This window comes from Delphinapterus leucas, chromosome X (genome assembly GCF_059928025.1).
Source record: "Delphinapterus leucas isolate spDelLeu-1000000601 "Yukka" chromosome X, BTC_Dleu_Yukka2, whole genome shotgun sequence".
In the NCBI taxonomy this organism is placed as follows: Eukaryota; Metazoa; Chordata; class Mammalia; order Artiodactyla; family Monodontidae; genus Delphinapterus; species Delphinapterus leucas.
This window is the reverse complement of record NC_143150.1, coordinates 74,549,900-74,568,973: the sequence shown is the minus strand read 5'-3', so window position 1 is coordinate 74,568,973 and position 19,074 is coordinate 74,549,900. Positions and strand designations below refer to the sequence as shown.

The 19,074-nt window shown below is 36.0% G+C and overlaps 1 protein-coding gene across 1 annotated transcript in view; it reads right to left on the bottom strand.

Moving 5' to 3' along the window:
* OPHN1 (oligophrenin 1) overlaps window positions 1-19,074 on the bottom strand; it is a 684,959-nt gene that overhangs the window by 470,218 nt on the left and 195,667 nt on the right. The window contains exon 3 of the mRNA XM_022561083.3: window positions 2,197-2,292. Coding sequence (XP_022416791.1) covers window positions 2,197-2,292 — 96 coding nt within the window. The remainder of the gene's footprint in view (window positions 1-2,196; window positions 2,293-19,074) is intronic.

Sequence of the window (19,074 nt, the reverse complement as noted above, 5' to 3'; positions counted from 1 at the left end):
TTAGGCACTGTGCACACATGGCATTGATCACCTCAACCCCATATTACAGATGAGAAATGTAACACTCAGAGAGGTGAAGTCACTTTCCAAGATAACACAGCTAATAAGCTGCAAAGCTAGAGTTCAAACTTGGACTATCTGACTCTCACAATATTAACTTTTAAGTAAGCCATGCCCTTAGACCAAGATAGATTTGCAGAAGTAGAATGAAGTGGAGTGAATAAAGAAATAATCCAAATGCAAATGTCTGCCTCACTAGTTACACTGCCACATTTATCCAAAACATCAGTCATCAACCTCATAAAAATACTCATTGCAGTGTGATTTATAAACATGAAAAATTGGAAAAAAGCTAAATTTCTAACAACAGTTGAAGAGTATATAAAGTATAGCTCCTATAATAATGAAACTCAAATGCATCCATTACTCATTCATTCAACAAACATGTATTGAGCATCTACTATATGCTAGGTACTCCTCTACATGCTAGGGAAATAGTAATGAACAAAACAATGTCCTTGCCCCATGCAATGAAGCTTATGAAAATTTTTAAATGACATGAGAAAATACTTGATGAAATGTCAGGTTGAAATTAGATAAAATTATGTATTTAGTATGAACTAAATTACACATACACAAAACAGATACATGTACAAAAGAGAGTTAAAAGACAATATGCCAATACATCCAATACATTGCTTCTGTGCTGAAATATCTTATTATTACAGGTAATTTTATACTTTTATATATTATTCATATTTACTGCAAAGAGCATTTAATTTAATAATAATACACTTTATATTTTAGCTCTTGGGCTCATAAATATAATTGTTTTGGTGACATTAGATCGTTCACACTATTTCTGTGCTCTCATCTAGCAAATGCTTTACACTAACTCTTTAATGTGGTACTGCAAGGACAATGGTGCTTCAAGGACAAAGGACAACCCTGCCTGAAAAAGTTTCAGCATTACACCCCCTACCCGACTCTTAGTCTCCCTCCCCACCATGTCAGGGTGGTTACAAAATTCCTGAGCCCACCTGGGCGACACCCACCTGGGCAACTGGACCTGTCCCAAATAAGGAAAGGCATATGCCCTGCCTCACTCGCACCCTATAGAAGGAAGGTATATGTGCCTCGACCAATAAGTAAATGAAATTTTCACCTCGGACCATTCCTTTGTTTTCTGGCTATAAAAACTGATCAATAGCACATGTTCCGGCTCGACTCTCCCAGACTACTAGGGAGTTGGGCTGCCGTTCTGGCAGCGACCTTTCCCTCTAATAAATTCTACCTTCTTTACATTCTGCCCTGTGTCTGGAAATTCTTTTCCAATGCACGTTCGGACCACGACAATTAACTCAGTGGTTACCAAACTTTTTTTTTCCAATGGCCAGAGGGCAAATATTTGAGGCTTTGAAAGTCATGCAGTCTCTGCCACTACTACTCAATGCTGCCGTTGTACTACAAAATCACCCACAGACAATATTTAACTGTGTTCCAGTTAAGTCTGTGTTCCAACAAAACTTTATTTACAAAAAAATGTGGCAGAGAAGATTGGCCCAAGGGCCATAATTAACTTCATAACAAACACAAAGTTCTTACTTCCACTGTTCAATCTCCTAATTGTAACATCCTTGAGAGATAAATATTAACCACATTTTACAGAGGACAAGACTAAGGCTCAGAGAGAGGAAATATCTTGTCCAACATCATGCAGCTCACAAAGCGAGTTATTAAGTTCAGCTCCCAAAGAGAGATGCCAAATCTCCTGTTGCCTTAAAAGCTGTACATATATAAATGCTAATTTTAAACTTTCTCGGGGAATTTGTTCCTTAGAAGAACCTTACTCTAAATTATTTTGCGAAAAAAAACAAAAAAAAATCACTCTTTATCCTTCACAAAAACATCTATTTTCATGGGTTAAATTCTTTAAAGAAAAATTCCCCTGCAGACAGAGTCAAAGACCTCAGTGGAGGTTTAAGGGATATCTTTTGATTGCTTTTGTGTGAGTAGGAAATGGGACTACAAGGGAATGTTTCTTTATGCTTCTTAAGCAGCCTCCCAGGAGCTTGGCACAACAGGGGACAACAGGGATTAAAGATGCCCAAGTTTTCTATACCCACAGACCAAGGAGGCTGCTTTTTCTCAGACCTGCTATGAGAGGCACATGGCCATATGTAGCTGAAGACTTACCAATGTTAATCTCGTCATCAGTCAGAGTGTCTCCAATGAAATCAAACTGAAAGGACTGCAACGTTTGGGAAAATTTCTGAACAGCAGAGGAGTAATCTGTAAAGGAAGGGAAACAGGAGAAATGGTCAATACTGCTGCCTTTTGTCTGATTTCCTCATCTCTGTTAGAGCAGACAGGAGAAAAACAAAGGGAAGTGCTCCTAGCAGATAGCAAATTGCATTGCAAGATGTTAAACCAAAGACCAGACCTTCAGTAGAAAATCTGAGCAACTAAAACCACACATTAAAGATGAAGTAGGGCAGCTTAGTGAAGTCCTTTGTTTAAGTCATGGTACATGTTTTATATTCAATCCCTGGCCTATATGACCTGTTCTGCCCAAAGCCTGTAAGGCCTAAAGCTACTTAGTTGTACTCCTAAGAGAGTCTCCTTAAGCTTTATTGAGTGCCTATTATGGGCAATGGACTAGACGTTTTCTTACCTCTACCAAAGAAATATCCACAATAATTGTACAAAGAAAAAAATAGCTCCAGGTTCCAGAGCTATCTGGAAGAGCTGTAACTAGAAGCCCGGTGGTCTGTCTGCATCTCTAGGGCATTTCCCATGACAGCATAGGTAGTAACAGCTGGACATTTTACACATTAACCAGATGGCAGCCTGGGTTAAGATACTATCTGGCAGAGGGACAAATTTAACTTGCTCACAGAGTATGCACTAAGGGACCTAAAATAAGGAGATAATTGATGAAAAATTGAGGGTGGTATGGTCAGACAGATGTTTTTATTTTTGGTCAATGATTTTGAATTTTATTACACAGAAGTTTAATGATGATATAAAATTAAATCATAATTAGCTACCCTTTTGACAAATTATCCTTATTGAAATTTTTAAAATATGACATTCACCGGTATATCCAGCCAAACCTCCAATCTTGCTATGCCAAGAGTGGTTCTCAGGCCAGCAGTATCATCATCACCTGGGAGCTTGACAGAAATACACATTCCCAGGTCACACCCCAGACCTACAAAATCAGAAACTGCATTTTTATATAATCCCTAGGGGATTCATATGCTCTTTAGAGTTTGAGGAGCACTGCTGTCACCAACTAAAGTAACACATTAAGACCATATTCTACGAAAGATCAAGCTTCTTGGTAATTTTTGGTCCCCTTTTCCTATTTCTTCTTTCACTCCTTAGCTTCATCATCCTCCACCTTCATATCTATCAGATATACAAGCTACTGAAAGTTTCTGCTCTCACTCTAACAGAAAGGGAGACAATGCAAACAACAGTCCTTTCAATGAAAAGTTATCATGGTTAGGCTATCATGGTTAAAAACAATAAAACATGCTTAGGCATTTGTCTGGAGCAGATAAACATGCCAAGAATTTTATTACCTTCTTGCCTATGTCCCATTTTCAGGAGTACTTATTTTTAGTATTTAGATCCTTGACCCTCTGAACACATAATTGGCAATAATAACAATAATAATAATACTTTACAGAGATTGGAGACTGCAGACCAGGTTACCATTCGTTTTCAAATTTCCACATTTTAGAATCACATTTTCCACTTCAAATCAGGCCATATAAATGTGAGAGGAGCATGCACACCCTGCCTTCCACATTTCATCAGCAAAGAGAACACAAAACTGCCTCCATATCTGGAAAACTTTTCTCTGGCCTCTTTGGCCAGCAGCAAAAAAAATGCAAGGCCAGAGTTTCCCATGTGCTCTGTTTTACTCAGGGAAATTAAATATGATATTCATTGTACTGTCCTTTCACAAATACCAGGATTTCGTAAATTGAACTGAGCAAGGTACAGTTATAAATCACTCCTCATTTAGAATTATATGAACATTTTAGAAACCACAAATATTATGATTTTCAACATTTATAGTTGAATGGCATGGAGTGAGAAAGGAGTTATATTCATTCCCTTTCTCATTATTTGCACCAACACTCTTCTCCAGATTTCTTGGACTTCCAAACACTACCTTACATCTGCACAGAGCCTGAAAATGTTTATGAAGGACTTTGCACAAACACTTTTCATTTACTCTTCCCAAGTACCTAAAGGTAGGTATTACTATCCTCACCTTATAAACAAACCCAAAAAATGAGACCATGAAGCAAATCACATGCACGAAAATACAAACACAAATTAACAGCTCTTCATGGAAAGAAGATCTCATTTATTTGGCCTCTGTACTGAGGGAAATGCCAGGAAAGACATATATTTTAGATTAATGTGTTGGGTGACTTCTTGACTACAAAGAATCAACACATAACCTAGAAATGCTTATCATGGATGGGACATTTATTTCTTTATCGTCCTAAAATTCGCTGCACCACTCCAAACCATGTAAATTCATCCTTATATCCCCCCTGATACTGCCCCACCCCCACCCACAAGGCCACTATCTCATAATTTTTCAAGCTATCTTTGTCAGTTCTCCCTCAATCACCTTCTTATTTATCCGTGTGTCTTCTATGATGTTTTTCCCTCATCTTTTCCTAGCTCATTTTAGAATGTAGTTGGATAGGGCCTTTTAGGCAATTGAAGCTTCCAGGGAATGAGGCAGAATATAAACGGGATCGATTAGTTAACTAATTCATATTATATAGATCCCAATTTGTTTTCTATCACTATAGTTTTCTACAGAATCATACGGAATATCCTCTTTTATTTCCAACTTATTTAAGTCTGCAGGATGTCTTGGTAATTCATGAATCAGTAATTCATTCTTTTTGTTACTAAGTAGTATCCTATTGTGTAAATATACCATAATTCATTCATTCATCTATTCAGGGACTTTTGTGATGTTTCTAGCCTTTCACTATTATGAATAAAAACTGCTATAAACACTCATGTAAAATTCTTTCTGAGACATATGTTTTCACTTCTCCCAAGGAGTGCACCCTAGGAGCTCAATGAATGTGTTTTACAGTTAGTTGGTAAATGTATATTAAACTATATAAGAAAAGGTTAAACTGTCTTCCAAAGCCATTGTACCATTTTGTATTCTTATCAACAATGTATGAGAATTTCAGTTGATCCACATACTTTCCAGCATCTGGTTATTTACTTCTTAATTCTAGCCATTCTAATGGGTGTGTAGTGGTATTTCACTATAGTTTTAATTTGCATTTTCCTGATGACTAATGGTGCTGAGTATCTTATCATGTACTTATTGGACATTTGTAATAATTTTTCTTATAAAGGGTCTGTTCAAATTTTTGCTTGTTTTATGATTGAGTTGTTTATTTTCTTATTATTGAGCTATAAAATTTCTTTATATATTCTGGATCCAAGTATTTTGTCTCATATATATATATATATATATATCACAAGTACTATATAAATTAACTAAAGCTTAACAATCTAAGGGTTGTATATTCAAGACAAAAGAGTGAATCTTTATAAAAACAGTGAATTTTGTGATATATTAAGTTATCCTAATCAAATCACCTTCTTTCCAGCTCTGCAATCTCTGCAATAACGCTAAAAACCAACAGCCTCACAACTACAGTATCTATGAAAACCAACAGTTTAGCAGCCACTGGAGAGGGCAGAACCGGGTTGGAGGTTCACAAGGCCCCACTCTCAGAGAATGATTACTATTTGTCCAGTCTGACAGGTACAGAAAGCTCCATTCTTAGAGTTTGTCTTTGCTTCTCTTAATGCAAAGTTCATTCTGTGTAAACTATGCTGCCATTGGAGCATTTACAAAAACAATCATCTGAAATTGTTTAAGATTGTGGTGACCTGAAGTGATGTACAAATTGGACTTATAAAGTGGCTGAACAAAACACCTGCTAAGAAAAAAAAAAGAATGACAAATTAGAGAAAGACATACGCATAGGGGTCTTTGCAAAGCTGAAAACTATTCCAAGAAATCTAGAAAGACACATACATGCAAAGAAATATATGCACACTCTGGGTTGTGTGTTTGCCCACAGAAGACTTGAAAAGGCCTTAATATCTCTCTTCTGCCTGAATTTGAGGCCCTGTACAAGCAAGGAGAGAATGGTAAGGCAGCATTGTAAATTTACTGCCCAAATGTTGAAGGCATGCCTTAAAACACACACAAAGCCTTTCAGCAAAAGCTGGGAGACTTACTGGTTAAAATTGTTTAATAAAATCACTGTCCAATCATTAGCAGAACACTAAGCTAAGCTATCAAAGACTTCAGTGGCTTCACACAACAAAAAGTACAGACTTTAAGACAGATATAGTCCAGGAGGTCAAAAAACAAAGAACAATAAGAGTCACTTATAACAAACCCTGGGAGGGAGACAAGATCTAATTTTCAGAGTTGTCACATTATATTTTTCTAAATGTACCCTTCTGAACAAGAAATTAGGAGTCACACAGAGAATACTGCCCCATACTCAAGAAAAAAAACAGTAAGGCCAGAAACTATCAAACTCTTAGAGGAAAACATAGGCAGAACACTCTATGACATAAATCACAGCAAGATCCTTTCTGACCCACCTCCTAGAGTAATAGAAACAAAAATAAACAAATGGGACCTAATGAAACTTCAAAGCTTTTGCACAGCAAAGGAAACCATAAACAAGACCAAAAGACAACCCTCAGAATGGGAGAAAATATTTGCAAATGAAGCAACTGACAAAGGATTAATCTCCAAAATTTACAAGCAGCTCATGCAGCTCAATAACAAAAAAACAAACAACCCAGTCCAAAACTGGGCAGAAGACCTAAATAGACATTTCTCCAAAGAAGATATACAGAATGCCAACAAACACATGAAAGAATGCTCAACATCATTAATCATTAGAGAAATGCAAATCAAAACTACAATGAGATATCTCACACCAGTCAGAATGACCATCATCAAAAAATCTAGAAACAATAAATGCTGGAGAGGGTGTAGAGAAAAGGGAACACTCTTGCACTGCTGGTGGGAATGTGAATTGGTTCAGCCACTATGGAGAACAGTATGGAGGTTCCTTAAAAAACTACAAATAGAATTACCATATGACCCAGCAATCCCACTACTGGGCATATACCCTGAGAAAACCACAATTCTAAAAGAGTCATGTACCAAAATGTTCATTGCAGCTCTATTTACAATAGCCCGGAGATGGAAACAACCTAAGTGCCCATCATCGGATGAATGGATAAAGAAGATGTGGCACATATATACAATGGAATATTACTCAGCCTTAAAAAGAAACGAAATTGAGTTATTTGTAATGAGATGGATAGACCTAGAGTCTGTCATACAGAGTGAAGTAAGTCAGAAAGAAAAAGACAAAAACCGTATGCTAACACATATATATGGAATTTAAGAAAAAAAAGGATGTCATGAAGAACCTAGGGGTGGGACGGGAATAGAGACGCAGACCTACTGGAGAACGGACTTGAGGATATGGGGAGGGGGAAGGGTGAGCTTTGACAGGGCGAGAGAGAGTCATGGACATACACACACTAACAAACGTAGTAAGGTAGATAGCTAGTGGGAAGCAGCCGCATGGCACAGGGATATTAGCTCGGTGCTTTGTGACAGCCTGGAGGGGTGGGATAGGGAGAGTGGGAGGGAGGGAGACGCAAGAGGGAGGACATATGGGAACATATGTATATATATAACTGATTCACTTTGTTATAGAGCAGAAACTAACACACCATTTTAAAGCAATTGTACCCCAATAAAGATGTTAAAAAAAAAAAAAAGAAAAAAAACAGGTTATCAATAGAAACTATTCAGGAGGAAGCCCAGACATTGGACTTTCAAAAAAAAAAAAAGATTTTCAATTAGCTATTTTAAATATGTTCAAAGAATTAAACTAAACCATGCCTAATAACTAAAGGAGAGAATAAGAATGATGTGTCACCAAATAAAAAATAAAAATAGAGTGTTGGAGATATTTTTAAAAGAGCCAATTAAAACTTCTGTAGTTAAAAAGTACAGGGAGGGCTTCCCTGGTGGCGCAGTGGTTGAGAGTCCGCCTGCCGATGCGGGGGACGCAGGTTTGTGCCCTGGTCCGGGAGGATCCCACATGCCGCGGAGTGGCTGGGCCCGTGAGCCATGGCCGCTGACCCTGCGCATCCGGAGCCTGTGCTCCGCAACGGGAGAGGCCACAGCAGTGAGAGGCCCGCGTACCCAAAAAAAAAAAAAAAATAGTACAAGGAATCAATAGTAAAGATCAATAAAACTAAAAGCTGGTTCTTTGAGAAGATGAACAAAATTGATAAACCATTAGCTGCACTCATCAGGGTAAAACGGGAGAAGACTCATCAACAGAATTTGAAATGAAAAAGAAGTAACAAATGACGCCACAGAAATACAAAGGATCATGAGAGATTACTACAAGCAACTATGTGCCAATAAAATGGACAACCTGGAAGAAATGGACAAATTCTTAGAAAAGCAAAACCTTCCAAGATTGAATCAGGAAGAAATCGAAAATACAAACAGACCACTCAAAAGCACTGAAATTGAAACTGTGATTAAAAATCTTCCAACAAACAAAAGTGGAGGACCAGGTGGCTTCACAGACAAATTCTATTAAAAATTTAAAGAAGAGTTAATATCCATCCTTCTCAAACTCTTCCAAAATACAGGAAAGGGAGGACCACTCCCAAACTCATTCTTTGAAGCCACCATCACACCAATACCAAAACCAGACAAAGACGTCATGAAAAAAGAAAATTACAGGCCAATATCACTGATAAACATAGATGCAAAAATCCTCAACAAAATACTAACAAACAGAATCCAACAGCACATTAAAAGAATCATATACCATGAGCAAGACGGGATTCCCCCTGGAATGCAAGGATTCTTCAATATACACAAATCAATCAATGTGAAACACCATATTAACAAACTGAAGGATAAAAGCCATATGACAATCTCAATAGATGCAGAAAATGCTTTCAACAAACTTCAATACCCATTTGTGATAAAAACTCTCCAGAAACTGGGCATAGAGGGAACCAGACATAACATAATAAAGGCCATATATGACAAACCCACAGCCAACGTCATTCTCAATGGTGAAAAACTGAAACCATTTCCTCTAAGATCAGGAACAAGACAAGAGTGCACACTCTCACCAATATTATTCAACATAGCTTTGGAAGTCTTAGCCACAGCAATCAGAGAAGTAAAAGAAATAAAAGAATCCAAACTGGAAAAGAAGAAGTAAAACTGTCACTGTTTGCAGATGACACGAAACTATATATAGAAAATCTTAAAGGTGCCACAAGAAAACTACTAGAGCTAATCAATGAATTTGGAAAAGTAGCAGGATACAAAATTAATGCACATTGTTAGTATATATGCATTCCTATATACTAACAAAGAAAAATCAGAAAGATAAATTAAAGAAACACTCCGATTTACCACTGCAACAAAAAGAATAAATTACCTAGGAATAAACCTACCTAAGGAGGCAAAAACATGTATGCAGAAAACTATATGATGAAAGAAATCAAACATGATACAAACAAATGGAGAGATATACCATGTTCTTGGATTGGAAGAATCAATATTGTGAAAATGACTATACTACCCAAAGCAAACTACAGATTCAATGCAATCTCTGTCAAATTACCAACGCCATTTTTCACAGAACTAGAACAAAATATTTTACAATTCATATGGAAACACAAAAGATCCTGAATAGCCAAAGCAATCTTGAAAAAGAAAAACGGAGCTGGAGGAATTAGGGTCCCGGTCTTCAGACTATACTACAAAGGTACAGTAATCAAGATAGTATGGTACTGCCACAAAAACAGAAATATAGGTCAACGGAAGAGGAGAGAAAGCCCAGAGGTAAACCCACACACATATGGTCACCTTATCTTTGACAATGGAGGCAAGAATATACAATGAAGAAAAGACAGTCTCTTCAATAAACGGTGCTGGGAAAACTGAACATCTCCATGTAAAAGAATGAAATTAGAACACTTGCTAACAGCATACACAGAAATAAACTCAAAATGGATTAAAGATTTAAATGCAAGGCCAGACACTATAAAACTCTTAGAGGAAAACATAGGCAGAACACTCTATGACATAAATCAGAGCAAGACCCTTTTTGACCAACCTCCTAGAGTAATGGAGGTAAAAACAAAAATAAACAAATGGGACCTAATGAAACTTAAAACTTTTGCACAGCAAAGAAAACCATAAACAAGACGAAAAGACAACCCTCAGAATGGGGGAAAATATTAGAAAATGAAGCAACTGACAAAGGATTAATCTCCAAAATATACAAGCAGCTCATGCAGCTCAGTATCAAAAAAACAAACAACCCAATCCAGAAATGGGTGGAAGAACTAAAGAGACATTTCTCCAAAGAAGACATACAGATTGCCAACAAACACATGAACAGATGCACAACATCACTAATCATTAAAGAAATGCAAATCAAAACCACAATGAGGTATCACTTCACATCGGTCAGAATGGCCATGATCAAAAAAATCTACAAACAATAAATGCTGGAGAGGGTATGCAGAAAAGGGAACCCTCTTGAACTGTTGGTGGGAATGTAAATTGATACAGCCACTATGGAAAACAGTATGGAGGTTCCTTAAAAAACTAGAAATAGAATACCATATGACCCAGCAATCTCACTACCAGGCATATACCCTGAGAATACCATAATTAAAAAAGAGTCACATACCACAATGTTCATTGCAGCACTATTTACAATAGCCAGTACAGGAAGCAACCTAAATGTCCATTGACAGATGAATGGATAAAGAAGATGTGGTACATATATACAATGGAATATTACTCAGCCATAGAAAGCAAAGTAATTGAGTTATTTGTAATGAGGCGAGTGGACCTAGCCTCTGTCATACAGGGTGAAGTAAGTCAGAAAGAAAAAACAAATACCGTATACTAACGCACATATATGGAATCTAAAAAAACGGTACTAATGAAAGTAATGGCAGGGCAGGAATAAAGATGCAGATGTAGAGAATGGACTTCCAGACACGCAGGGGAAGGGGAAGCTGGGACAAAGTGAGAGAGTAGCACTGATATATATACACTACCAAACGTAAAGTGGATGGCTAGTGGGAAGCTGCTGCTTCGCACAGGGAGATCAGCTCGATGCTTTCTGACCACCTCGAGCGGTGGGATAGGGAGGGTGGGAGGGAGATGCAAGAGGGAGGGCATATGGGAATATATGTATACATATAGCTGATTCAGTTTGTTGTACAGCAGAAGCTAACACAACATTTTTGTAAAGCAATTATTCTCCAATAAAGATATAAAAAAGTACAATAATAAGTAAATAAAAATTTTACTACAATGGCTTAAGATTAAATTTGAGCAGGCAGAAGAGTCAGTGAACTTGAAGACAGGTCAATTGAGATAATCCAGTCTATGAAACAGAAAGAAAAGAGAATGAAGAAACATCAACAAAGCCTCAGAGACCTGTGGGACACCAACAAGAGTGACACTACACACATAGTGGGAATCCCAGAAGAGGAGAGAAAGAAAGGGAAAGAAATAACATTTACCACATTTGATGAAAAACATTAATCTGCACTCCCAACAACCTCAACACACTTTAAGGAAGACAAACTGAGAAACACACACACCTAGAAACATCACAAACTACTGAAAGAAAAAGAAAGAGAAACTTAAAAAGAAGAAAAATTGACTCATTATGTACGAGAGAGCCTCAATAAGATTAACAACTGACTTTTCATCAGAAAGCACAAAGGCCCAAAAACAGTGAAGTGACATATTCAAAGTTCTGGGGGTAATAAAAAGTATCAAAAATACTCTGTATCTGTCAAAATTAACCTTCAAAAATGAAGAGAAAATTAAGATATTCCCATATAAACAGAAACTGAAAGAATCTGTTGTTAGCAAAAGTGCATTACGATAAATATTAAAGGGAGTCTTCTAGGTGAAAATTGAAGGACACTAAGCAGTAACTTGATCCACATGAGGAAGTGAATGCCACCAGGAAGAGAAATATATGCAAATATAGAAGATAGAGTAAATGTATTTTGTTACTCTTTTCTCTTTATGTATGAGTCAAGAGAAAACTGTGCACAGCAATAGTTATAAAACTATGCTGATGAAATTACAATGTATAAAGTGTAATTTGTATGAAAATATTAGCACAAAAGAAAGGGGAGGTAACATAGCTATATTGGAGAAAAGTTTTTATGTATTACAGAGTTGGTATTAATGTGTCCTACATTATTAAGGTTAGATATCAATTGTATTTCCCAGGACATCCAATAAGTAAACAGCTGAAAATATATAGTAAAATAAACAACAAACTAAAATCGTCTACTAGAAAATCTTTTTTTACACGAAAGAAGACAATAGTGGAAGAATAGAAGAATAAGAGAGATACAAGGCACACCAAAAATAAATAGCAAAATGGTAGAAGTAAATCCCACCTTGTTAATATTAAATTAAACATGAATGTACTAAAAATTCCAATCAAAGCCAAGGAGTGGTAAAATAGATTTATAAATTAAAACAAAAAATACAATGATCCAAAATCTATGGGATGTAGCAAAAAACAGGTCTAAGAGGGAAGTTTATAGCAATACAAGCTTACCTCAGGAAACAAGAAAAATCTCAGATAAACAACCTAAACTTACACCTAAAGGAATTAGAAAAAAAGAACAAATCCCAAAGTTAGTAGAAGGAAAAAAATCAGAGCAGAAATAAATGAAATAGAGACTGCACCCATATTTTAATTGGGATGAAACTCAATTAGCCAAATTTCATTATGACTCAAAACCTGATGGATGCATTTCTACTTCTTAAGCATATTAAACAGTGGAATGCCCAAGGGATTGCCAGGCTTGATGGTTTTTGCTGCTTTCAGTTTAAGAAAAAGTTGTTCCCTTAACATATGCATCCCTTTACACTTAACAATTTATTAGCTTAAATGAATCCTCATATTAACATCTGGTAGGGCTGTGTGTTTTTCCAAGGCAGAATGAGGTAGTGGAAAGATCACTAAGACTGCAGTTCTAAGTCTTGGCTCTGGAATTAATCAGCTTTGTGGGTATGGGCAAGTTACTTCGCCTCTCTGGGCCTTGATTTAAAAGAATCCTTACTACTTACTAGCTACTATGATTGCCTTCAGTTTATATGTAAAATTATAATATCGTCTACCTCAGAGGGTTATTGGGGAGATTAAGATGTCATACTTTAAAAACTAGAGATCACTTTATAAATGCCAACTATTTTTATTTTAAAATTGGGCTATTGCTACTATTAATAAGACTGCTATGAACATCTAATGAAAATGTCCGATAAAAATTAAAATAGAATTAGACAAACAGTGGCTCTTGCATTTTAAAGACTTGTTGAGAGTATGATAAAATATATAGATTTTCTTCCCAGAAAAATGTATATATATACACATCTGTAAAATCTCAAGTTCCCAGAAGCCATGATGTCCAACTTAGGAACTCTCCAACAAGAAAATCTTTAAGGTCTCTTCTAGCTCTCTCAGCCTTGAGTGTATGACTTTGACTCTTTTAAATAAAGCACCCACTCAATAAGTCAGATTGATTCAACCAATAAACCCTCCTCCTAATCCAAACACATAGAAATGTTAAGTAAAATGCAACGAGTGTGTGTGTGTGTGTGTGTGTGTGTGTGTGTGTGTGTGTGCCTTTTAAAATATCCAACAGACCTAGAAAGCAAGCAAAACTCTCTGGACTTCCTTGGTGGTCCAGTGGTTAAGAATCCACCTTCCATTGCAGGGGATGTGCATTCGATCCCTGGTCAGGGAACTAAAAGCCCACATGCCACGGGGCAACTAAGCCCGAATGTCACAACTACAGAGCCCAGGTGCTCTGGAGCCCGTGCACCACAACTAGGGAGCCCATGCACCACAACCAGAGAGAAGCCCGCACAAAGCAATGAAAGATCCGATGTGCTGAAATTATGACCCAATGTAGCCAAAAATAAATAAATATTTTTTGGGGGGGACTCTCAAGTACCAGAAATGAAGAGGAGAAGAGGAAATTCAAAACCAGAGGAGAGAGCAGAAGCTGAGACCAAGTAGCCAGTGGAAAGGTATGAGAACTAGTTACAGTTGATTCTCAGCATTTGCAGATTCTGTATCTGCGAATTTGCCTACTCACTGACATATATTTTCCCAGCAGAGGTCATAAAAATCAACACTGCTTTCTTGTTTCAAGTCTCATACTGTAAACAAGTGTCATTTTTGTGGTCTGTTTATTGTCATGATTTTCATATTTTTTGTGCTTTTTGTTGGTGATTGAGCTGTTTAATATTGCCCCTAAGCATACTGCTTAAGTGCTGTCTCATGTTTGTAAAAATAAGAAGGTTGTCCTGTGCCTTACAGAGGAACTTCATACATTAGATAAGCTTAGATCAGGCATGCATTATAGTGCTATTGGTCATGAGTTCAATGTCTTTAAAAAGAAACACAAAAAATAAGGTTATGTATTGATCAGTTGATGAATATGTTGTGACAAGAAGCTTAAAAAAACCTCTGTATTCCCTCAAGGAGCAATGGTTCAGTATTCACAAATTCAGTGTTTCTAATGACTTTAAAAATATAATTACCATGAATAAAATGAAGTGACTGTATGTAGGAGTTGGGATTTTATCAACAAGCAGGGGGAACATTCTGTTGGAGTTGTGAGCTAGAATGAGGTTCCTGCATGAAACCCACTGACCTAGGATGCTGCAGGGAATATAGCAGATAGTCAGTCTCAGTCTCACACTGAGCTAAAATCAACAGTGACCCAGAACCACAAGATTTTGTTGATTCAAGTTCAAAATTGTACTGCACACATAGGTTAAAAGAAATTAACTTCAAAACTGATCCTGAACCAGCACCAGCAAGCTCCAAGAGGAAGTAAAAGAAAAACTGCCCCCTAAGGATGCCTCCACATCCAGGGTACATGAGGAAATCTCAAAGAAACAACTCCCACCCAGGAGAACTTAATAGTCAGAAATTACAAATAATACTAGGAAAGTAACATGAGAGCCAAAATAAATGAGTGGATTCCTTTCTTTGAGAATGAGAATTACAGTGCAACCCAAAAGGTATTTTAATAGGTATATTTACAATATTCAGAGATGAAGTAAAAAATAAATCCAATCATCTCAGAAGGGACAATAAACAGACATACATTTTCTCATCAGCAATAACCAATGTTAATAAAATGAAGTATTAATTTTAACATGCTGAGATAAAATAACAATCAACCTACTGGTACTAAATTGGAAAACAGATCTGAGGATATCACCCCCAGAACAGCACAGAGAAATAAACAATGAGAAAATATAAAAGAAAATAAAAGAGACAGAAGGCCAAGAGGCCCTAATAGGAATAACAAAAGAAGGGAGTAAAAGGCATGGGGGTAGAGGTCAGTAAAATGGCAACCTAGGAAGCTCCAAGCTCTTAGTCTCCCACAGAAACATCAAAACAAACAAACAAACAAAAAACAACCAGAATCTGTCTAAACCAACTTTGAAGGAGCTCTGGAAAACAAATGTTTACTGCAACCAAGCAAAGGCTGAATCAAGAAAAATTATCTTAACTGGAAGTCCTAACCACAGCAATCAAAAGAAGAAAAAGAAATAAAAGGTATCCAAATTGGAACGGAAGAGCTACAATTCTCACTATTTGAGGAGGACATGATACTTTATACAGAGAACCCTAAATTGCCCACTCCAAAAAAATTAGAGCTAATAAATTCAAGAAGGTTACAGGATACAAGATTAATATACAGAAAACTGTTATTTCTATATACTAATAATGCAGTATCAGAAAGGGAGAGTTAAGAAAATATCAGTTAAAATTTCATCAAAAAGAATAAAATATCTAGGAATAAACTTAACCAAGGAGGTGAAAGATAAATTCTCTGAGAACTATAAAACATTGATGAAGGAAATTGAAGATGATACAAAGAAATGGAAAGATATTCTGTACCTTTGGATTGGAAGAATATTGTTAAAATGGCCATATTACCCAAAGCAATATACAGATTCAATGCAATCTTTATCAAAATACTCATGTCATTTTTCACAGAACTAAAACAAATAATTCTGAAATTAATAGAGAGCCATAAAAGACCCCAAGTGACACAGCAATCTTGAGAAAAAAAGAAAAAGCTGGATATATAAACCTCCAAGTGTTCGGACTATATTGAAAAGCTATAGTAATCAAAACAGCATGGTGCTAGCACAAACACAAACACATAGATCAATGGAACAGAATAGAGAGCCCAGAAATAAACCCACACACGTATGATCAAGTAATCTACAACAAAGAAGGCAAGAATATACAATGGAGAAAAGACAGTCTCTTCAAAAAGTGGTGCTGGGAAAACTGGCCAGCCACATGTAAAACAATGAGATTAGAACATTCCCTCACACCATGTACAAAAATAAAGTGAAAATGGTTTAAAGACCTAAGTGTAAGAATGGAAACCATAAAACTCCTAGAAGAGAACATAGGCAGAACACTCTTTGACATAAATCACAACAATATTTTCTTGGATCTGTCTCCTAAGGCAAAGAAACAAAAGCAATAATAAACAAATGGGACCTAATTAAACTTCAAAGCTTTTTCACCTGAAAGGAAACCTTTGGCAAAACGAAAATACAACCTACTGAATGGGAGAAAATATTAACTTTGTGACCACCTAGAGGGGTAGGATAGGGAGGGTGGGAGGGAGATGCAAGAGGGAGGGGATATAGGGATATATGTACACATATAGCTGATCCACTTTGTTATACAGCAGACACTAATACAACATTATAAAGCAATTATACTCCAATAAAGATGTTAAAAAAAAAAGATATGGGATTGGCCAATAATTCTAACTGAGATGGAAAAATGCTTAAATTGGTCTTAAACATTTTTTTTTAATTGGAAAAGTTATTTACAAACTATTATTTGGGTGAAGGTGGACAAAAAGGACAAACTTTCAGTTACAAGATAATTAAGTTCTGAAGATGTAATGTACAACGTAATATGGTTAACAATACCATACTGTATATTCAAAAGTTGCTAAGAGAGTAGATGCTAAAATTTCTCATCACAAGAAAAAAAATTTAAAATACGTGAGGTGATGGATGCTAACAAAGCTTACTGTGGTAATCACTTTGTAATATGTACATATATCAAATCATTATGATGTACATCTTAAATTTAAATTGTGTTATGTCACTTATATCTCAATAAAACTGGGAAAAAAGGAATGCATATTATAAATTTTTAAAACTTCATATTTTTCTGCTGCCTCAACATCCCCACAAACCAACTGTGAGCCCTCTGACCATGCAACAAGGTGGCCCAGTGTTATAAAGCTGGTCCCCACCACAAGTTTCCCTTTTTGCCCTCCCCTGATTTTGACTTAGCAACGTTCAGTCACATCAATGAAATCCCATCATGCCTTTTGTTTGTGTACTGTACCTTAAACCCAATAAAGTCATTTGCCACTTTTCTCTTAGTTTTTCTTCTCTTCTCCTCTCCTCCCTTCTCTCTTTCAGCTCCCCATCTGCTTGGCTGACCCCATTCACTTGAAGCTACTCCCACATGGCCCCTTCATGGAGGGCAGTGCCTCCCTATTCCAGGTCCTGTGAGGATAATAAATCTCTTTAACTTTCATAAAACTCTCCTTGGTGTTATTCCAAGTTTGCACCTGACTGATGTAAGGAAAAAAAGCATTTTTAATCACATAATTATTCCTGACAACACACAATGAACTTCTGATACATGCTACAAATAGATAAATCTTGAAAATGTAATGTTAAGTAAAATAAACCAAAGGACAAATATTGTATGATTCTACTTATATGAGGTAGCTAGATAGACAAATTCATAAAGACAGAATATATAATATAGGCTACCAGTCACTGAAGGAAGAAGGCAATGAGGAGTTACTGTTTAATGGGTACAGAGTTTCAACAGGTATGATGAAAATGTTCTGTAAATGAATAGTGGTAAAGATTGCACCACATTATGAATGTACTTAATGCCACTGAACTGTACACTAAAAATTATGAAAATGGTAAATTTTATTTTACATATTTTATCACAATAAAAAAGAGAATAGGGCAAGAAAATATTCAAGGATGTTTCGCTAACTGTAAACAAAATTAACACTAATAATTATTAATAGTATCTAATGGGGGGAGTAAATGATAAAGTGAAACTAAAATACCAGTCATCAGTGAAATAGAAGATGGGAAATGGTAGCTCAATTTAAGGTGTTCTAAGGTCCTTGTCTAGTCATAAAATATTTAAGTGTATCCGTTAAAAGGAAACAAGTGGAATTGGTAGGAAAAAATAAGATACAATAAGATTGAAGGCAGGAGTCACAGAAAAGGGAAGAAAAAGTATGATCAATAGGATAAAAACAAAATAAAATGATAAAAGTAAATCTAACTATATAAAAAGTGCAATAAATGTAAACTCACGTAATGAAACAGAGATAGAAATATTTTTTTGTTACAGTCTGGCTATATCCTGTTTATAGGAAGTACAACTAAACATAAACACTAAAAATGGTTGAAAATAGTATAATGGAAAATAAATATACCAGGAAAATACCAACCGAAAGAAAGCTTAAATAGCAATATAGAATCAGACAAAAATAAAGCAAATAAATATATTAAAAATAGATTTTACGCAGTAAAAGGAATAGTGAACCAAGAATATATGTCTAAAATCTATATATACCTAATAAAATGTCCTTGTGTATATATATACATATAGATATTTGACAGAATTAAAAGAATTGGCAAATTCATAATCATAATGTGAGAATTTAACTGTGCTGATAGATCAAAAAGAAAAATTATTTGTATGAATATTTAAAGATTTGAACACGAAGACAAGCAAAATCTAAATAATAAATACA